Raw genomic sequence first — 22086 nt, 5'->3', positions numbered from 1 at the left:
CTGATGATGGAACGTTATCTACTGGCGCGGTGTCCACTATGGGAGGGGTGCTATCACGGCCAAAAAAGTCTCTTCTATACCCAGCGACAGCGTGACAGAGCTTTACATAGATCTATTTCTTTTCCTGTTGACGAAGAAATAATTTGTGAACAATCTGTGAGTGTTGGCTAGGGAATTTGATTTCGAATGCTATTATGGGGTGACCTCATTGATTGCTATATCGATCGGGTACTTGAAATCCCAAGACGCTGAAGATAAAATTGATGTGATTGTGTGCCGAGTGCTTCCTAGTACAAGGCTTGTATTTACATGTGCTGTCGCTGTGACCCTTCGCCCGCTGCCGCCTCCTGTCATATGACCAACAGACATTATAGCAAAGATCCGCCAGCTGGGAGGCGCGAACCGCGAGCTGGGGATGAGCTCCGCCGTACTCGGGTCCGGCTGGGCGACACGCGCAGCGATAGCGGTCGATTCCAGACAAAGTCCCGTGGGCTTCAGAGTGAGCTTGACGCCAGCTCACACCGAGCCAGTCGGCTAGAGACTGAATTGACGCATGTCAGAGGGGGAATCACGGAGGCGATGAAGGCGTTGCAAGGCCATAAGGGCCAGAACAGTAGCGCTATACATTCGTCAGGGCCATCTCCCGAAAGCGTTCACAAACTAGACTGCCCTCCCACTCACCAATTCTGACAACCCCGGACCTTAGCCTCACAGATCTGACTCGAGGTCATTAGTAGTGGTGTACTCTAGACACGGGAATTGAGTGGCGGAATGGCCCTAATGGCCCACAAGGGCACGAAGCATGACCGGTTTAAAATCTGGTCAAAATAGCTAAAAAAAAAAATATACAATTACAAGTCTGCGTGGCAAATGCACATGCATCGTCTAACAAGATGGTGATGGCGAGGTGACCGTGCGGTGAATAAGTTCCGTTGAGATATCACAATAGATGGCAGATCTGTCTGACGTAGGTCTAGTTCTCGGAATCGGCTTGACTCTTTTCTGGCCCTACACTGAGGACTAGCGGTTTCATGATCACCTCAATATCCACTTCTACGGCCTAAGCGTCGCCGGCGATAACTTCTACGTCTTAGGACGAGAATTCCTAATCTAATCGACATAGGAAGCGTAAGACAGCTTTATCTTTATCTAATTCTATCCAACTATTTCGTCACTTTTGATATAACATTTCTAAAAACGTTCGATATAAAATGGCTAGCTAGCCGCCGTATAGGCTGATTTCTCTATTTATATAGGGTTCTAAAAGGCAGAGGGTTAGGACCTACATAAATTGAAGGTGAGGTTGGAATACTAAGAAATTCATGCTTTTTGCATGTGTAGTGAAATACACTTACGATGCCTTACTAGTTAGGGCTACACAAGTGCAGGGGGGTTCCATTCGTCAAAGAAAATAGGGTCCATTTAGGAATCTCCCATCAATATAGATTCGATCATTTGCGGTTTTCGTCAATGCAAGCCCCCAAAGGCGACATGCATTTTTATGCCTTCAATCAGGCGCTACCTGGCTGTTTCCGTTGCATGATGTTCAAACACGCTGGGATTTCACTTTCTTGATGCTTCGCCGTGCGCGTCGACTAGGAAATATCATCGACAAATACTGCCCACCCAGCTAGGTGAGGGTCAGGGGAACCGAAATACTTCCATCGGCTGGGCTAATAATCTGCCTCCGGTTTGAACGAAATTTGTTTGGTGGGGTGGTGGCGGAGGTATGCACCGCGATAGGCTGCTGTTGGAGGCCGTAATGACCCCCAAACGAGTCGAAACCTCGACAATTTGAAGGATAAAAGCATGTGCAAGCGCGACTGGACTGCTGGTGACGACGCGGGCTATCTCTTCGCTCTCTTGTTTGCTTTTCTGGGCCTGTAACGGTGTCGAGACCGCAATAGTACGGTCGAAATCAGGTAGAACCTGGGTATCCAGACCTGCTTGGTATACCACAGTAGTTTGGCCCTGAACGAAGTGACGGTGGTTTGGGGACGAACTGGCAGAGAAGTTTGCTACGGATGCAAACAGTGCTGCGGGAGTATCCATAACACGAGAGCCTCCAGGCGGCTCGGCGCATGTATGACTGGAATTCGACATTTTGGCAAATGCTGTATCAAAATCAATCTATTGACTGGGGCCCTCGGATTTGCGGCGATCAGTGGGCAGAGAGGCTGAGTCCCCAGTGGAACACCCCGCTGTTAGGGAATCTACTATACCTGCTAGCAGACAGATTCCTGTCCGCCGTGCAATGTACTCGAGTCACAGGGTTGCGCTCGAAGCAGTCGATCTGGCCAATGTGATTAGACACCGTCGTCCGGGGAACCAGGACGCCAAAGACGCCGAAGAAAGGCCGTTGGTTGACATTGCACCGTCTGTACTACGGGATATCTGCGCTAGTGCATGTGATTGGGTTTGTTTGCATGATGAAGACCCTTCAAAGCTGCAGACTTCGCATATGTCAGCAAACCCCAAACTCGAAATCCCTGTCCAAGCTTCGGGGGAAGAGACCAAGAGACGAAGGGCAGATCTCGCCGAAATGGGAAAGACGCTTCGGGATATCGTGGCCGCAGCTTCATCCCATAGAGATACGAGAAGATGATTAAGCGCCTGGATAATTCTAGACAAAGGGAGAAGGAAGCAATAATAGGTCAATATTATTGGTGGAGAAAGCACAGGGAAGGAGAGAAGCTCCGACCCATCCAACTACTCTCAGGACCATCCAGGGTCGTATGACCAACCAGGTCATGTGATCTCAACAAATTGCAGCAAGTTAATCAATTCTGTCGTGAACTAGAGGACACGGGTTATGTATGTGTGTGCTAAGTAAGGGGTGAACCCTTATCAGGCTATACTTGCTTAGCCTAGTGACATCACAATTTCTGCGTAGCTTCAAACTTTCTACGACGGTAAGCAAGACTTGAGGTATTATCTATTTAGCGGCCACGTTAACCAGATGCCACACAGCCCGTTTTATGTAGAAGCGCCTCCACCCCGGCGGATACGCACCGAAGCGCTTGCCGTGTACGAGTGCTTTGCCGAGGTATAGTATATGTGAAAACCAGTGCTTAGAAGAGATGCATGTTCAGCTAGACCTAGAAAGCTTATGTCATTAACTCAGTTGCGATTTGGTTGGGAGAATTGCCTTCAAAATATGTAGGTATGGGTAAGATGATTTGGCTTATAAATATAGATTGAGCTTTCCCTACAAGTATTGGATAGTCAGCTTGGATTGAAGGCTAATAAGCTAACATGCCTGTGCTAAAGTTTCCTTTCCGACCTCTCTTCTGTCTCTCCTTCTCTATTAACGCAGAAAGTGTCAACACCACCCCTATCTCCCCAGATTCACCTAGGTCATCTTGAAATTGCAACCTTCCTCCCTTCCCTGATCCAGGTGTGGCTCCATTGTATACAGCACATACTTGAAGGTTGTCGGCATCACATAATTCTAAGTCTAGCACGCCCGTGGTATTTGAGATGCTTGCACTCTGCGCGGCTCTTTTCCAGACAAAATGCTGCTTTGATTTCTGCAGTATCCCATCGACACGGTGAGAGGCATCCATAGTCCAGCGGTAGTAGGCGTGATCTTGCACTGATAGCATCTTTGATGGGTGTTCGTCATTTAGGCGAAATTGGATTTGAGATGTGCGGAATTTGTTGAAGCGACAGCTGCCAAGTTCCTGGTAGCCTTTCTCGGCGCCTGCGTGCATTTCGATATCTGTAATGTCGCTGAACAGACCTGAGATGTGTATCGAGTAAAGAGTATTCTGATCGTCTTGCTTTGAGAAAACCCTCATGTTGATGCGCATCGGTCCCGTGCGCGCAAATACAAGCTCCTTTCGCCGAGGATTTCGGTTTTCGATTGAGGCATAACCACTTGTACCAGCGTTTGTATCGTTGTGTAAGAGCATCTCAAGAAAGTATAGGAGGGTTGACTGTAGCTAGGAACCAAGGGTATAAATATTTGGATCAATAGAGGGACGCTTAGCTTCGCAGATTTGACCCTCGAATACAGGAAAACAGTCGCTTATGACAAACCTTCTGATCTAAACCTGTGCTCCGACGTGCGTTAATACGATAGATCTGCATAGCCACTAAGGGGGCTTAGCTAGAATCTTTCTGCACAGCCGCTCGATAGCATCATTTTGTCCGAAAAAGCAAGCTTCTAAATTTAGAACAAGAACAACGCTGCCTCGATATAATAGAAATGGCAGTTGTGAGTAGGATCCATAGAGAAACATAAACGAGAATCAAGTTCGCCATGCACGAGGTAGATAAAGACGGACACAACGAAAGAAGGTAATAGAGGGCGGTGAGCATGAAGCAAGCCAGATCGAGTGTAGGCTAGTGTAGTGTCTCTTGGCGTTGGGGCTGGAGAATCAATCGAAGTGTGTAGGTGATCGCACCTGTTTTGTGACGTATTGTACTCGATCTCTCTCTCACCCAGAATTCAAATCACTGGCAACCAATGTTTCAGATTCGCCCCTATTCCATAAAGACGTTCTAGTTGAGCGTCCGCATAGTTTATCCTAGACCGCCCGTTCTCGGACACCCGTATTTGCTAAGAATCAGCATTGGAAATACAAATACTCAGCTAGTGCCTAATGGGGTATAGCGCGCGTTGACCGGGTCCAAATGCTAAGAACGGGGGTCCTTTTAATATGGACCTATATATATAACTGTTAAAGACGATTACTGAACAGTGGAATCTTATGGGCTATTTATGTAACATTTGAGGCAATATAAATGCTAATCAACGGGCAATTATGGGGCTCCTTTCTGTGAGCGCGAGAAATTTGATGTGACCTGATGAACAGCCGATCCCCAAATTTGCTGCTGACATAGCGAATCGAAAAGAATCTTGCGGTCTATACTCAGCGGGCAAACACAGGAGGTTGACTCCATTGTAGGTTATCCAGAAGAGTCATGACTCAAGCCTTACCCATATTGCGCGGGCGATGAAATCGAGTCATGAGGCAAGGTGTGACAGGAGCAATTGAAAGTATATCAAACGTACCCATACTCGCGTGCAGGTGGTTGAAATAATTTATCGAATTGAAGGAAGTCAGGGGAAGTGATATGGAGAGTTGACACACTCTGCCGGTGGCCGGATCCCAGATCTTGACTGTCGTATCACCGGACCCCGATGCGAGTCATTTGGCTGGTCATCGAAAGAAGTGCGTTACTCAAGCTTGGCGGCCGCGAATGACGACGGTGTAAGAGCCCATTCCGTTGCGAGTAACTCGGGTTTGCCGGTGAGTCCTCTATACCACGCCGCGGCAGCCCGGGGTAGCTATTAGATTGACCAATGGTAAGGCCAGATGCTTGGCGCTTCAGCGTTGAAAATAGCTGTATAAATTGACGATTGAACAAACTGGTGCGTTTCTTAGGTTGTTCGGTAAAGGAAAAATTCTCCAAAGATGCTCTAACATTGATAATGTTATTGTTATCAATTGTTGCTGCGAGTGATGCCGTTTCGAGATCCCGTACTCTGTTAAAAGCTACCATAGCATCGGTAGAGCTGTCCGGCTGGATCGCTTGCGATCTAGGTGTCGCATTGCGGGCGAATCATGCCAGGGTACTTTGCTCATCTATGGTGGGTGAGAAAGATGAATAGGCTTCGAAGGTGCTTGCGATCATATCTGCCAGGTTCATCTACATCGGCTGAGGGCTCCTCGGAGTAAGTGTCAATGTTTGCTTCAGCTTCGCTGAGGTCGTCGCTGCTTTCATGAACTAATACCCCGGGCCCAGGAAAGGATGCGTCTCTGGTGCGGGGTTTTAGCTTGAAATAATCTTCTTGTTCCAAAGGGTGACCTCCGGTAATTCTCGCTCGAATTCAAAGTTTCCTTTTCCTGGAAACACGTTGTGGGTGTGGACGCGGTGAACTAACAGTGTCTGTACCAGCATCACTGTTAGCTACGCTCACAGAGACAGACCAGTGGAAAATGTCCTCGGTTTTCTCGTTCCTTTCTCGCTGAACATAGACGTCGTTACGACTCAGCAGGAATTCGTCTCCACCGGACCTTGGATCAATTGACTTAGCCACCTCAAGATAGCCATTTGATGACGCTACATCCACTGGTGTCCATCCGTTGTTGTCCGCAACCGTGTGACCTTCAGAACAAGCAGCGACCAAGGTATTGCCGTAGCCCCCATCTTGAGTATTGAATACGGCTCCCAGCTCTAACAACACCTGCACAATCTTGTTGTGTCCTTTAGAATAGGCGGCCTGTAGGGCATTGCCGTAGTATCCACCCTGGGCATTGACATCGACCCCGTGCTCCAGCAGCACTTGCACAACCTGTGCGTGTCCTCCAGAACAGGCAGCCTGCAACGCATTACCATCACCCTGAGTACTGAAATCGACCCCGTGCTCCAGCAGCACTTGCACAACCTGTGCGTGTCCTCCGGAACAGGCAGCCTGTAGCGCATTCCCGTAGTGTCCACCCTGGGCATTGACATCGGCTCCGTGCTGTAGCAAAATTTTCACAATCTTGTTATATCCTTTAGCACAAGCAGCCAGTAGAGCAACCCGACACCCTCCACCAGTAAGGTAAATGTGAGCTCTCCAGTCCATTAGCTGCTTTACTATCTGAACGTATCCTTTTGTAGCGGCAACGTATAGAGGATTGCCAAATATTTCATCTGGAGAATAAGCATTGCTTCCCCATTTCAGGAGTATCGGTACTACCTCGCTATGACCTTCTGCACAAGCTACTTGTAGAGCGTTACCACACAAGCCACCACGAGCATTGACGTTTGCGCCTTGCTGCAAAAGCATTTGTACAATATTTCCATGTCCTTTTGAGGAAGCAGCATACAGAGCATGGCTGTTCTCTCTACCAGGAAGCTGGACCTGAATGATGTTGTCGTGGGCCGCTGACGAAACGTGTAGCCTTTCTCCGTATGTTTGACCTTGAAGGAGGATCTGCGCAAACTCCTCGTAGCTTTCCCGAGAGGCTGTCTGTTTTGCATTGCTGTACCCTGTACACAGGGCGTTGACATCTGCACCCCAATCCAGTAGCATCCGCACAACGTTTCCGTGCCCCTTTAAAGAAGCAGCATACAAGGCACTTCCAAAAGAACCCCCCGGGGCGTTGACGTTGCTCCCTTTCTTTAATAGCAGTTCAACCACATCAACATGTCCGTTCCGTGAAGCCCAAATTAATCCACTGGATCCTGTGCTATCGGCAATCGTGGTGTTCCCTTCGTTAAGCGAAATCAAACGTCGGACAACTTGTTCATGTCCATTGAAAGCTGCTAGGTGAATAGCATCTAGATTGGGCTTTTCATGACGATGCATCACACTCTTCCAAAACATCGGAAACCAAAATATGAACCTTTTAATAGATGTGTCATAAAGACAATCTAACATCTTATTGACTTCCTCATCCTTAAACGGTGAAGTATTTCGTATATGGTAAGCCCAGTGCTCAGCGGAATAGCTTAGTAGGTTTTGGACATCAAATTTGGAGGCAAACTCATCGTCCTCCAAGTCTTTCATCAACAAGTATCTGAGACAGATTTGCGATAGTTGGTTGTGGGCATCTTTTAGGTGGAAGGAGTATATGGAATGAACATTGCTAGCAATGTCATTTTTAATCAGAAACTCTTTAGCTGTCTGGTGAATAAGGCAGATCCTCGAGTTTTGGATGAAGACAAAAAGCCCACACAGTCGGCGTATCTTTGAATCCAAGCCCATTGGATCTAGACCAGCATCTCTTGCCAATTGGCAATTTGGCGAGACAGCCACACCCAGCGCCATAGCCATTTCTTCAATACTTAATGGACGACGAGCGCCGACAATGATTTTCAGAATTTTGCCAACCGTATCTGTCTGTTGAGGTGGAACAGCTGCAAGAATCTTCTCATATGCCGCAGAAACAGTGGGGGGAATCAGTCGAATAAACTCTTCAGCCGGCCGAAGGCTATCTCGAAATGTATCTCGCATGTCAATAATGGCTAGATATAGCCAAAGATAGGTTCGATGTTCCATTTGAAGAAGCTGTTGCTCCAGCCGCTGCTGTATGTGTCGTGAGAGCTTTGAGGTTCGAGCCAGCTCTTGCACTCTTATTCTGACAACAAGATCAATCTCCCTGCGAATCTGGTCATTCTCATTCTCGCCTTGCAGAGGATATATGGGAATGGCTTTGTGACCTCTTGAAAATTGACTTGAATCTGATCGTAGGGACGGCTCGTAACAAGAAACTTTATCCAATTTTCCTGGTTCAGCACATGACGTTTTTGATAGAAACCATTGAGTTTCTTGATGAGCTGCTCCTGATGATCTGTACGACATTCGTCCAGTGCGTGGATTATGAGGATGTGAGCGTGTGTATTTATTGACCTTGAAATCTGGAATCTCCTCTGGTGGACATCTGTTGAGTTGCATCTCATCACTTTGATCCTGTAGTTTGCTCGTTCATCCTTTTTGAGAAGCATGTTACCCTTCTTCCTCGGACTTTTGACATTTCTGGAAATGACTAACTAGCTCACCATTTAGGTTCTGTGAGTAGTAGTAGGCCCTAGTATAGCCCATAGAGATGTGCGGACGAATGCTGTATAGTCAATGGATGATTTGAGATGAGATACTGCTATACTATTAATTTCTGAACAAGTTTCAGATAGTAAGAACAATAATAGGAAGCAAGAAGATAGTCCCATCTGAATTAGAAACCTCCCAACAGCTACATCTCTTCATTTCACTGCCTACTAAGGTAACCATTAAAGTTATCCAAAGGCGCATCATCCTCGACAATCTTCCAAACCTGCTCAATTTGCGCCGCAATCGCAGAATCAAGAGGACCCTTCGCAAACGCTGCAAGGGTCTGAATCAGCTGCTCAATAGTGCGCGTACCAAAGATAACCCCATCCCCAGACTCCCGGCTTAGCGCCGAGTTATGCGCCACCCACCGATACGCTAGCTCAACCTTGGGAATACCAGACTCCTTAGAGATCTTACCCCAAAGCTTCAACCCCTCGAGCATGTTCTTCTTATTATAGAGCGTATGGTAAATCCCACCAATACTTGTCTTCGGATCCCATCGACCCTCACCACCAGAAACCAACACCTCGACGTCCTTAGTCAAGAATCCACCTGCAATAGGAGAGTATGCATTGAAGGAGATATTGTGCTTGCGCAGTGTTGGGAGTAGCTCTGTCTCCGCGCGACGCGCGACGGCGGAGTAGTTTCCTTGGTACACACTGGGCAGGACGTATCCCTTCTCACGACAAACGCGGACAACTTCGTCAACCTCTGTGGCTAGGTAATTCGAAAGACCGAAGCGCTTGAACTTTCCGGCTTTGTAGAGGGCGTTTACACCGGCCAGAAGCTCCTCTAGGGGAAAGCGACGATCGGGTGCGTGAATATAGTAGACATCCACCTAATTATGCTGTTAGAGATAGAATTTCCACGTAACACATTGTTAGATGCATACCTGGTCTGTTTGGAGATAATTCAAACTCTGGTTTGCGATTGAACCGATCAATTCTTGGGAATTTGCTTCGGGAGCGAACCCGCCCGGGTGTTTCGTATCAATGGCAAACCGGGAGCTGGCATTGACCTGACCTAGAAGCTCCTCGGAATTCATATAGATTCTTGCTGTGTCGATAGTCTTGACACCATTGGCTTCCAGGATATCTAGAGCTGCATTGATGGATTCTAGGGTGGGATAGGACTCTTCGTCCATGATGGAGCCTCCACCCCAGATGAGATTGACGGGAGCCATGATTGATGGTTTGAAATAGATAGAGGATACAGCTGTGGATGAATGTTGTATTTTCTGCTGATGATAATAGCAAACATTGGAGTTGGTTATTCTTATATCCACGGGTATTTATCTAACTCACCCCCGCAGCTCCATATTAATCCCGCTAACTCCGCCGGATTATAAATCGCACCGCATCCCCTTCATTGTTAAGCTACACTGTATACATCGCTAGAACGTTCCATATATAGATTTCTAATTTCCATGAGGGAGCCAGAAAATATAACATTTCACCTTTCCTCAAACTGAATCCTGCCTGCCAGGTAGACTGCGACATTGCCCATGGACGGGCTGGTGGGCATTGCCCACGGGCCTTATGTAAGCGGGTAATGCCCATGGACGGGCACCACCCTATACGCCCACGGGCGATGGGCGTCGTGGGCGCCCACGGGCAATTTTAGTAAGCAGAATTCCTTGACCTCGTGACTTACGATATTTGTGCATTTCGGCTCTGTATTTTTAAGTAATTTGATTATATATAGATAGCAATGACACTGGTATATAGTAGGTTTTATAGGCATATAAATCTTATTGTAGTTATTAATTCATATTTATATTCACATTAATACGATATAAATTGATCATCACTAGGTTTGCCACGCTTCCTTGCTTCTCTTAACCTAGGGCGCCTTTGAGTGCCACCCTTATCTCTATAAAGAGGGAGATAAGGACTACTCTTATATTCACTATCGACTAACTTACTTCGCTATCGCTTCCACGCACTTACCACTATAGAAGGACAAGGGAGCTAACTCGCTATTACAAACTCCTCCTCGATTAGTCCGATAGGATTATTATCCTTAGAATCCTCACTATCGCTAATTGCTTTAGGTATCTCCGTAGTAAGCTCAGCCTCTCTCTATTCGTCTACTTCTTATATAGAATCTAAAGAGATATCCTCCTTAGGTAGTTCTTTAAGTTCAATATCGAACTAGACTTTACACTGAAATATCATAGTATCCTAGACTATCTTTATATTTAGCCGCCCACGGCGGTAGTAGTAGACATCGCGTGCTAAATTAAAAAGATATTTAACTCTGGCGCCTATTATAGGAATAGAGAGAATATCGCGAGTAACACTTAAGAGAATCGGGAATTCATTCTTATATTCCTTCTAGAAGTGTCCATGCGGGTTCGATGGTCGGGCTCAGACCTGTGACCTCGATTCCAAGCCTGTAGGGCTTCGCCGCGGACTGACCTTTACTATTCGTGGGCAGAGAGAACCCTCCACGCCCTAACAGCGTGTATCGAGCCCTTCCGATTGGTCATTATTGCAGGAAGCATGTTGAGTGGTAGAAATGCAAACCAATGGGGGCCGTGATGGAGAGTTCAACAAGACGCTGTCTGTCACGGTAATGAATGTTTATCAAATTTGATCGCTTTTGATCACTTCTTCTCTGGCAGCCGCTGCTAGGCCCATGGTCCCTACTGCCAGGGCAGAAATTCTGTCTTTTCCTTATTCGTCAGCACTCTCTATTTGCCTCGGTGCCTCCTTTGCTATGTAAAAAACCTCGCCAAGAACGTTGAAACTAGAGATAATCAGTAATGAGACATGATAATAGCGGTGTAATATTTCATTAATCGTCAAATCTGCGAGCCAGAAATGACCCTTCGCCCTTCCCACTTGCTCCCACCATGCCAACGCACCATTCAAGGAAATTATCGAATCCTTGATCTGGGTTACCTTCGTAAGATTGCCAATGCTGCTGAATAAAGGCTTTCAGTTCAGCAGAGGGTTCCCCAATGGAATTTAGGTCAGGAGAATATGCAGGCAAATACACTAGCTTCAAACCAATTACTGAACATATCTGCTCCGTTCGTTCGACGTGAGGCAAAAATAAGTTATCCACGACTAAGACAGACTTCGGCTCCGGGCACTTTCCACAGTAATGGAGAAGCTCCTCAACAAAATCCTCAGAAACGGACGCATTAGTCGAGCCTTTAAATACTCGAAAGGAATAATACTAGCTTGAGCATATGCAGACAGTATCTGATATTGTCGATCACGATGGAATTTCGACACTTGGACTGGTGTCGTACCATGAGAAGACCAGCCGGTTCACCTTAACCCGATTCACTTATCACATCCGGATTATCCACATAAACGAGGTGGTATGAGCAAAAGAGATTAGATGAGTAACCGCCACGTAGATCTGCGTTTCGCTCTGTGGTATCCGTTCGAAGTGGGTCATGAAGGCATTGACAGTACAGTGGTGTAACAAAAGTATTTGACCTCCGGTACTCGGTACTTTATGATCCACTTTTTGTCTGACCGCTTTTTATACCGCCTACTTTATTAGTACGTACGCTAACTCGCGTTTTCACGCGCTATAACATGTGCGCTATATTTCAACGCGTTAAGGATGGCCTAGATATTGAAATATCTAAGTATCCATTAGAAACTATGCCTCACAGTGTAACTAATTTTTTAAGTATAAGGATTGGCATACTAGCTATTAAATTGTATTGAATTTCGGAGGTTTCTGCCAGAGCAGTATTAGAAAAGTGGGACCTAGGCCGAAGTACTTGGGGTACTCCTCATTCCTCATTAGCCTTTATTTCTCGCTATCGGAGCTCGAATCTGACCGGTGGTGTTATTGTAGGGATCCAGGCGAATTGAGTTTTATACAGTATGCCTGGCTCTCGACTTTCGAATACTTTTCGAATATTCAAATTTTTTGAATGCGAATTATGACGCCGTAAATGTTTTCGAATACGAATAAAGAAAATCCTTATTCGATTCCACCCCTATTTGTTCCCATGTCATGCAAGGATTTCGCCAGACTTGGATGATAGAGGCTTATGAACCAATTACGGTGGTATTGCTTCGTTGGACAAAATCAACTTCCAACTACGTGGCACCAATCGCGCCCAGGTGATGATTAATTTAGAAGGAGAATCCTCGCAGCTCAGTCCCTCGAAGGACTCTTAGGAATCTGCGGTCATTCAGATGCTGATACTCTCACTTTCCCTCGATCCTCCAGAGACTGTTCCTTCGGACATACTCACATGAAAACATGAGTGGTGCTCATAGACAAACCCAAGCCGGACAGACACTGAGCATTATCGGTGCCGGTGCCTGCAGCACCACATGGACGCCAGAGGGAGGTGGTCCCGCTTTCAAAATCGAAAACGATGAAACCAACCGGTCGCTTTATAATGACTACCAGATGCATGAAAGAGCTGTCCAAAGCTTTCAGAGTCTTCCGATGTTCATCCAAATCCAAGTGCCAGATTGCTTTAACTTCATCACAGTCGCAAACCAAAAGTGGTGGGACGGGATCAATTAACGCCTTCCTACTCCGCGCACGCCTCGCAATTGCATACTGACCGAACGCGTGCTTCCTTTGCCAAAGGATACGATGCGCCTGCTTATACACAGCCATTGCCTCCAGGGAGTACTGCCGGATTCGGTTCTGCTGGATGTCAAGGACAAGGAGTGTTTCATCAGACCATACCTCGGTTGCAGCCAGCCACACAAGACCCGCTTGGAGCCGGAACAACACATTTACTCGCAAGTAGATATACCTCTGCATGTGAATCAAATGAAAAAGCTCGGTGTCTCTGATGCACATATGAAACAATACGCGCGCACAATGGCCGAGGCTCTTGCGACCATGCATTGGATTGGTGGGATTGACGGAAAGGGGGTCGAATATATTCTCGCACCACCGTGGGGTGAGACAATCAAGGCTGACACTATTTTAAATTCACTTAGTGACCATTGCATGTGGGTGCTTGACTTTGATCTTTGTAGAGAGATAGAGAGATGTCCATGGATGAGGCAGGGGTCCAACGAGCAGTCAGAGCCTTTCAGCAAAGCGAGCCATTCTATCCACGGCCGGCAACAAACAATTCACTCTGGTTAGAGTACCGAGAGCAATATTTACGAACCGGTGAAGAACGTCTTGAATGGGTGCCGTTGAATGGGTCAAAGCGTAATCAACGGAAGGCTTTATCACGTTTATTTATAGATCTAGTTGGAAAAGAGCTGGAAGATTGATCATATCGATGCTTCAAACAATCAGAGAATCTCCAAGCAGCCTGGCGCATTCGAAATTCACTTCTCGTCGACTTATGCAGGACAAGTCGATTGTCTCATGCCTTGGCTGTGTGCAGCGCGTACCAGAGGATGATTGACCACGCAATTTGACGTAGACCTTTGGTTGTATTTACTCGTCTTGCAATGAATGCTCTGAGATCTCAAAAATGACCAGATACATTGAATTGTCGGGCCAGACTGCTTGAACGGCTGAGATCAATAATTGTATGCCCAAGAATTAATTGATCAGGCTAACTACCCCGTCGAATCACGACTCTTTTACGCGATTTGGTTACTAAACGAATTCGATTACCAGCCCCCAGCTTTTTCTGTCCGCAAATTTTACTTTTCTGCTTTCCAGCCACATTGAAAATGTTCCTCTTGACCAGTGTAGTGATTTCCTAGTGGTGTGTTTCTGTTTAATTCTTGTAAACTCATCTTAACGCTGATCCCCCATATTAAATAGTCCGCTCCGGAGAACCCAGGGGTTCTCCAGGAATCAGTCTCTGTATTCCTCCGATATACTACTTGCTTTCCAGGCAACTTCATCTTACCTAGTTGACAGGCTCTATCCTGCAAACACTAGAACCCCTTCTTTACACGTTTTTAGATAATGCCTTTCTTAAGCTGTTAACAACGTCGCCGTAATACTTAGGACTATAAGCCTGCTTCTTTCTATTCGCAGTGGTATTAAGAATAGATATAGCATGAATTAGAGTAGGAACTAGGTAGTGAGAAAACAAGAATAATATTAAAAAGGAAGAGTAGAAAAAGAAAACCGTAATGACTAAGATCTAGAAGAGACCTAGGGATTGGAAATTGACGATGTACTTGCAAGTCTTGGACGAAGTGCTGTGAGCAAGCCTATGGGTTCCGACGGGGGCAGAGGCTCTTTAAATATTAGAACAGAAGGCTTGGGTTAAGGGGGAGGAGGAGCGTCTAGCACTTAACAAAAGGACCTTTCTATTTTTGCAAATAGCGGCTACAATCGGTCAACATCGTAGGCAAAACATTATGACGTCCCTGATTGTCTACCATGAGTACCCTAAGTGAAGGGTGAGCTGATCCCTGAGCTACCATGAGTGCTCAGGGAGCGCTCTATGAGCACTCGGTGAACAAATAGTAAGGGTTGAGATACTGCATGGATCGCATGGTTGCTATTACGTGAGCTAGCTGGCTAAGTTAACTTAGTTAACTATTGCTCTCGCTGGCCTTCGCATGAAGGACTAGCAATTAGTCTCTTATTGCAACCTGCACATACATTTCCAATAGACTTTATCTCCCGAACTCATACTGCTACTCTAGGACCTCGCGGGGTCCTAACAAAAGGCCCCACCCGGCAGACATTGTCCTGTCTATATAGGTACTATTGGATTGTCAGATTGACCCCACACAAACTGGCTTCGGAGCCACGGCAAATACACTCCAATTGCCCTATATAGGCTATTCAGGTACATCCACATCTACTTCCCCATATGTGGAGACGTGAAAATGCGGGGGTGCGGGTGGTGCCGACGGCATAGGAACACGCCAAGTACAGAGAAGTTGAGCTTGTACAGAAGTTAATTCTATTTACTTTTCCCTTTTCTGGTGCTCACTGCGACATTGTACTGACACTCTGTTATGCTACGTACAGCACCCTGCGCGAGATCGGCATTTGGCATACCCGAGATGGCATGTTTGCTATGGAATGCGCACCTACGCGCTACTTTCACGCGTTTCGGTGTATAGATGCACCGGCTCTCGCCTTGGTAGTGATGTTCATGCAAGCCTTCAATTTGTGCTTAAACTTCGCGGACTAGACATACCCCTCTCTCTTGAGGAGACTAGCTTGGGATCGGTCGATATTATCCCGGTAGCATACTAGTAGTGAACGCGCATCCATTCTGAGGGGTTCTTAGTCTATCTTTTCAATGCTCGGGTGCTCTTCGGGACCACCGCGGGGTCTAGATAAATTTGAAGGATTTGCTCCTGACAAAACCTAAGTTCTGCGACATATCCAGCTGCAAAGATGGGTTACAAAGCCTGTGCCCTGAGCCTTCTGCTTAGCCTTTCACTTGCCTCCTTCACACACGCTGAGAATATCACGAGTGATACTTATTTCTACGGACAATCTCCCCCAGTCTACCCGTCGCGTGCGTTACTCCCGTGTCCATTAAGCACAAGCATCTATACTAATTTGACCTTTTCAGCGGAGGGTACTGGCTCTGGTTCGTGGGCCTCAGCTTATCAAAAGGCCAAGGAGTTTGTGGGCAAGCTCACTCCCGAGGAAAAGGTGAATTTGACAGCGGGCATCTCAGTCAAAAATGGGTGTTCTGGCAATATTGGACCGATTGATCACCTGGGATTCCCTGGATTCTGTGTCTCTGACGCTGGCAATGGATTGGTGAGTACCAAGTTTCAAGATTGAAGTACATCAGCTAAGCAACAACAGAGAGGAACCGACTATGTCAGTAGCTGGCCTAGTGGGATTCATGTTGGAGCTAGGTAAGCAGTTGCCCCAACTCGCAGTTGCATCGAACTGACAACAGATTCAAGCTGGAACAAGGTACTGGCCAAACAAAGAGGAGCTCAAATGGGAGCTGAGTTCCGCAGAAAGGGCGTGAATCTTTTGCTTGGACCTGTTATCGGCCCTCTTGGGCGTGTTGTTGAAAGTGGACGAAACTGGGAAGGCTTTTCGACCGACCCTTATCTGGCTGGTGCACTGGTGTATGAGACAGTTGATGGTGTGCAATCATCAGGAGTGGGAACTTCAACTAAGGTAATTTTAGTTACCTCGTACCCTCACATCTTGAGCTAACAGTCACCAGCACTACATAGCAAATGAGCAAGAAACAAATCGGAACCCAGGGAGAAATGCACAGGGTGAGAGTATGGCCGCAGTATCTTCCAACATTGATGACAAGACCATGCATGAACTGTATCTATGGCCCTTCCAAGATGCTGTGTTAGCTGGCAGTGCGTCGATTATGTGCTCGTACCAACGCATCAACAACTCCTACGGCTGTCAAAACAGCAAGACTCTCAATGGACTTCTCAAGACTGAACTTGGATTCCAGGGTTAGTATCTCTGGTTACACTCAGTAACAACACACTAACATGGTCTAGGTTATGTGGTCACTGACTGGGGTGCTCAGCATGCCGGGATCGCAGGAGCCAATGCTGGCTTAGACATGGTGATGCCCTCCTCAGACTTGTGGGGTGACCATTTAACAACTGCAATCTCCAATGGGTCAATGGAAGCCTCAAGGTTGGATGACATGGCTACGCGGTATGGAATCTGCTTCTCCGTTGCAACATGAACTGAATTGCTGACATCGAGGATAATAGTATCATGGCGACGTGGTACCAGCTCAACCAGGACAAAGGCATCCCGAATCCAGGCATCGGAATGCCCGCCGATGTGGGCGCCGCCCATGAGAAGGTGATTGGCAAATCTGCAGTTTCGAAGGACACTTTACTGCAGGGAGCCATTGAAGGACATGTTCTGGTCAAAAACACGAACAACGCGCTGCCATTAAGTAAACCTGGTCTGGTATCTGTGTTTGGATATGACGCCAAAGGGCCGGACTTTCTAGAGGTCTCGCTCGGCTATACCAAGGGTACACCAGCAACGCAAAACAGCACCTTGTACGTTGCAGGAGGCTCAGGTGCCAATTCAGCCGCCTACGTGGATAGTCCCATCGATGCGATTCAGCGTCAGGCTTACTCCGATGGTGGCTCTGTCATGTGGAACTTCGATTCTCAGGACCCCGACGTTGATCCCACCTCGGACGTCTGTCTGGTCTTCGTCAACAGCTATGCCAGCGAGGGCTTTGATCGTCCTGGGTTGAGTGATGAGTACAGCGATACTTTGATCACCAACGTAGCGGGCAAGTGCTCTAACACAGTAGTTGTCATCCACAACGCGGGAATCCGAGTTGTCGACAACTGGATTGAGAATGAAAACATCACGGCAGTCATGTTCGCCCACTTGCCTGGTCAGGACACCGGCCGCTCAATTGTTGACCTCCTTTATGGCCATGCCAACCCATCCGGCAGGCTGCCATACACTGTTGCCAAGCAGGCAAGCGACTATGGATCGCTGTTGCACCCCTCTGAGCCTGAAGGGGAGTACTGGCTCTACCCACAGTCCGACTTTAGCGAAGGTCAGTTTATCGATTATCGTGCATTTGACTCCAAGGGGATTGTTCCCCGGTTCGAATTCGGATATGGACTGTCGTACACCACCTTCAAATACTCTGGTCTTCAATTACAGAAGAAGGGTACGCCTTGGTCAACGTATCCGGCCGCAGCCAAGATTGTGGAAGGCGGCAATCCGCACCTGTGGGATGAGCTCGTCAAGGTCTCTGCTGTTGTGCAAAACTCCGGCTCGGTTAATGGAGACGAGGTGGCACAGTTGTACGTTGGAATTCCTAACGGTCCTGTGCGCCAGCTGCGTGGGTTCGAAAAGGTGTCTGTGGATAGTGGGAAGAGTGCAAAGGTCACGTTCTCCTTGACACGTAGAGATCTGAGCAGTTGGGATGTCACCGCGCAGCAGTGGGCTCTTCAAAAGGGCCAGTACAAGGTTTGGGTGGGCCATTCGAGTCGCAACCTACCGCTTGAGAGTACTTTCGTTTTCTAGTGATGGAAAGACCGAAGGGCGATATATAATTCAAGTAGTTTTGATCTAAACAATTTTTTCCCGGTCTATCTTCTGGCCACTCATGCCAAATAGATCCCAGGTACCAATTCTTTTCGTTTTCAATGCAGTCAGGATTCTTAGAGTAGCTTCAAAGGACGAGCCAGGGCACAGGCACCTCCAAATAGAGCCGTGACTCCGGTGAAGATGATAATGTTACCATAAGTGCTTCCAAACGCGTATGCGCTGGTAGAAGCACCATGTGCAATCAAAGCTTCACTCAAGAATCCACTGGCAATATTTCCAATCCCGCGACCGGTCTCCAAAATTCCAAAGATCATCGACATATCTGCTCGCTCGTTGTTCTTCTGTGTCTCTCTTGTAATCGCGGTCCATGTGGAAGTAAATGAGCCCGCAAAGAGCCCATAAACAATGCAGAATACATACAGAGGCGCGATCGAAACACTAAAGCCCCAGATGAGGAAGACAGACAGCGCGGTCCCAACGCTAGACAAGAGTATGCAGGTCGTAGCATGGTGTTTGTCCACGAGCATTCCCATCACCACACATCCACCGATGGATGCAAGATTGAACAAGATGACAGTCAATGATGCCAGCGGACCGGTCACGCCTAATGATCGAGCTTGACTTGGTAGGAACACGGCTGGAAGGAAGAAGCCCAATGCTTCCACTGTGTTGCACACTTGGTAGATCATGAAGGATCTGGTCCATATAAAACTGAGGTCGAAAGGCCTGATCTTGCTAGCAGTCTGGGAGGAAGTCGGAATGCGTGGCTTAACAAAATAGATGACCGGTGCAATGAGAATCATGAGTAGAACAGACCAGACGCGCAGAGTGGTGCGGAAGCCGTACTCTTTCAGCATCCACTGGAGAACAATGGGAAATACAACACCAGACAGACCTGTTCCAGCCTATTGTATAGGTGAGTTGGTGTTCACCTAATTTGAGCTGGTTGGAGTATACTTACCCACATAGTCCCAAAAGCAAGTCCACGCCGCTTGACAAACCATTCACCCATCCACAGAATCACAGGTGAGTAGGCCAATCCAGCTCCTAGACCATAACCCACACCCTGCGAGAGAATGAGGTGGGTTGTCGTCGTAGAGAAAGAGCTCAATGCAAGGGCTAAACACATAACCAGGAAGCCAACCGGAGTGGCAAGTCGCCTGAAGCGAGGCACTCCTAGTAACAATGCAAAGTCGAGAGGAGCCGAAAGATAGGCAATTCCCTGTCGCATGTTAGTACATAATCCAAGAATATAGAGCCATCTCCATTACCAATGCACAAGTACCAATGGCTGCGATGTTGCCCGAGTTCCGGAACTCATCACTTGAAAGATAATAATCCTGAAAAACACCGTAGGAAAATGCAAAGCCTAGACATCTGTTAGTAGAGATCAGAGAATTCGCCAACTCAATACCAACCCCAAGTCAACCCCTCGATGATGAAGCCGGCCACTAGGAACATCCATGCATCTTTGCCTCCATCCACTGGTGGGAGTTGTCTTCCTTCATGTGAATGCACCAGTTCATCTGGTTCAATTCGATCGGTGCTGTTATTGCGAGATTCGAGTTCCATCTTTGAAAATAAAAGGAAGTATCAGGAAATATCAACGACTCGAGCCTTTTAACTGTCAAAGACCATTTTGAGGTGCTGGTGGGTCGACGGCGGGCGAATCAAAAGGAGGATGTCTTCCACAGGGCGCAGAAAAGTCGTCACTCATATAAATGGCGATCATCACCGGGGGTTACTGTAGTATTACGCTCATATTGCTATTTGAAATATATGCTATTATATAGACAGGATAAAGTCTGCAGGGTGGGGCATTTCCTATCTAGGCTGCCGCCGCTTTATGAGGGCGCTCATGCTCAGGATCTTGAGTAGACGTCAGTACGGGCTCAGACTCGGGGATCATGCTCAGTCCCATCACGTGATCGATGACTAATGCACAGTGATTGCTCAGTTGTGCTCAGTGATGTGCTCAGTCGTGCTCAATGTCGGCTCAGTGAGTGCTCAGTGAGTGCTTAGGCGTACTAGGTGATTCCTTACTAAGCCTCAAGTAAGCACCCTCTGATTTGGCCAGCACAAAACTAGACTATACCCAAAATAGACGGACCCCACAGGGCCATTTATTCCGTGATGGCTAGTCTATCGGTCATGTTTGGCCTGCCCTCGTTTTCTGACTACCCTACCCCATCAGTAATTTGCGTCATATCTGTCGTCCAGGGAATAAAATGGAAATAGTCATGCACTACGGGGCGATAATGTCAAAGTCTACAAATGTAGGTCTGCGAACATTTCATGAAGGCCTGCAACCGCCCGCTGTAGTGTAAAAATTCCGTTTCGTGCATCTCTCACCTCTTGGATGTAGCCCCCGCAAAGCTTCACGAGGCTTCCTGTCAGTTGAATGACCGCGATAACGCTCGCCGCCGAGGATAGAGCATCCATTTGGAAGTACACGGCATAAATACGTATGTTCCGACATGAAGGTGACTCAAGCGTAAAAATATGGGATTAGAATTATAGGCTGGGCTTTCCTGGCGAGATAAAGAGGGGCAAGTTAGGCGCCGGTTTTCGTCTCGACTGTCGGCCCGTACCCAGCCAGACCCATCTCCTTGCCCTGCGCCCCTGGCCATCTCGCCCACTTCTTCGATTGACAGCGCGACACAGACCATTATGGCACCCCGACTTGCATCCTCCCAGCTTGTGATAATCCGCGATATGATCAGTAGTAAATCGCTGACTACTTCCCAGATGGCTGAAGCGGCTGGCTGCAGCAAGCGTTCGATAATAACCATCAGTGCCAACCTCCGAATGTTTGGCGATGTCCGAGCACCCTTGATCCCTGGCGGCCATCCTCGTGTAATCACGTCCGTTATGCTGGAAGCGCTATGCGACCATTTGCTAGAGAAACCGGAATTATACCTAGATGAGATGGTAGAGTTCTTGTCCGATGAATTCGACGTGCTCGTATCCACGTACACTATCAGTCGGGCCCTTAGATCGCATGGTTGGACTAAGAAAGTGGCCGACAGATAGCACAAGAGAGAAATGCGGATCTGAGAGATTACTATCTATATCAGCTGTCAGATTTCCGTTCGTATCACCTAGTCTACATAAATGAATCAGGCTGTGATAAACGGGCTGGCTTCAGGAGGACCGGCTGGTCTCCCCGCGGCGTGGCACCTGTCCAGGTTTCCCGTTTCCAGCGGGGTCAGCGGTACTAGATTCTCCCAGCGTATTGCTAAGATGGCATTTTGATATCGCGAGTCTTCCAAGGACCGACTGATACTAGTATGTTCGAGGACTTTATTGAACAACTTCTCCATCATTGCGGTAGATGGCCAGAGCCAAAGTCTGTCCTTGTTATGGACAACGCGTCTTTCCACCATACTAAACGAATAAGAGAGCTATGCTCGAATACTGGTGTCAAGTTGTTGTATTTACCACCGTATTCGCCCGATCTAAATCCGATCGAAGAATTCTTCGCAGAGCTCAAAGCATTTGTGAGAAGAAATTGGCAGAAATGCACCGATCAAAATTTCCAGGAATTCCTTGAGTGGAGCCTAGATGTCGCCGGAGCTAGAGGAGAAAGTGCACAAGGTCATTTTCGATATGCGAACGTTGAAGTT

At 47.4% G+C, this 22086-nt stretch overlaps 5 protein-coding genes across 5 annotated transcripts; 1 reads left to right on the top strand and 4 right to left on the bottom strand.

Annotated features, from left to right (window-relative positions):
- Nucleotides 1-367: 367 nt before the first annotated feature.
- Nucleotides 368-2103, bottom strand: PENARI_c023G02914 (uncharacterized protein; the record flags this gene model as incomplete). The annotated part of the gene is made up of 2 exons (XM_022635510.1): nt 368-541; nt 1786-2103. Coding segments are annotated over 2 exons (492 nt in total), but the record flags the coding sequence as incomplete, so codon positions are not given.
- A 1081-nt stretch (nt 2104-3184) lies between these two features.
- On the bottom strand, nt 3185-3800 carry PENARI_c023G04870 (uncharacterized protein; the record flags this gene model as incomplete). The annotated part of the gene is made up of 2 exons (XM_022635535.1): nt 3185-3208; nt 3426-3800. The coding sequence occupies 2 exons, from the start codon at nt 3798-3800 to the stop codon at nt 3185-3187; spliced, it is 399 nt and encodes a 132-aa protein (XP_022484630.1).
- A 2039-nt stretch (nt 3801-5839) lies between these two features.
- On the bottom strand, nt 5840-9731 carry PENARI_c023G04016 (uncharacterized protein; the record flags this gene model as incomplete). The annotated part of the gene is made up of 3 exons (XM_022635526.1): nt 5840-8160; nt 8717-9386; nt 9441-9731. The coding sequence occupies 3 exons, from the start codon at nt 9729-9731 to the stop codon at nt 5840-5842; spliced, it is 3282 nt and encodes a 1093-aa protein (XP_022484671.1).
- Nucleotides 9732-18573: 8842 nt separating this feature from the next.
- Nucleotides 18574-20032, bottom strand: PENARI_c023G03162 (uncharacterized protein; the record flags this gene model as incomplete). The annotated part of the gene is made up of 4 exons (XM_022635516.1): nt 18574-19365; nt 19422-19682; nt 19732-19829; nt 19879-20032. The coding sequence occupies 4 exons, from the start codon at nt 20030-20032 to the stop codon at nt 18574-18576; spliced, it is 1305 nt and encodes a 434-aa protein (XP_022484587.1).
- Nucleotides 20033-21130: 1098 nt separating this feature from the next.
- PENARI_c023G08413 (uncharacterized protein) lies at nt 21131-21681 on the top strand (the record flags this gene model as incomplete). The annotated part of the gene is made up of 2 exons (XM_022635579.1): nt 21131-21424; nt 21538-21681. The coding sequence occupies 2 exons, from the start codon at nt 21131-21133 to the stop codon at nt 21679-21681; spliced, it is 438 nt and encodes a 145-aa protein (XP_022484613.1).
- Nucleotides 21682-22086: the final 405 nt, after the last annotated feature.

This window comes from Penicillium arizonense (genome assembly GCF_001773325.1).
Source record: "Penicillium arizonense strain CBS 141311 chromosome Unknown PENARI_contig023, whole genome shotgun sequence".
Taxonomy (NCBI): Eukaryota; Fungi; Ascomycota; class Eurotiomycetes; order Eurotiales; family Aspergillaceae; genus Penicillium; species Penicillium arizonense.
This window is presented reverse-complemented; position numbering and strand designations above follow the sequence as displayed.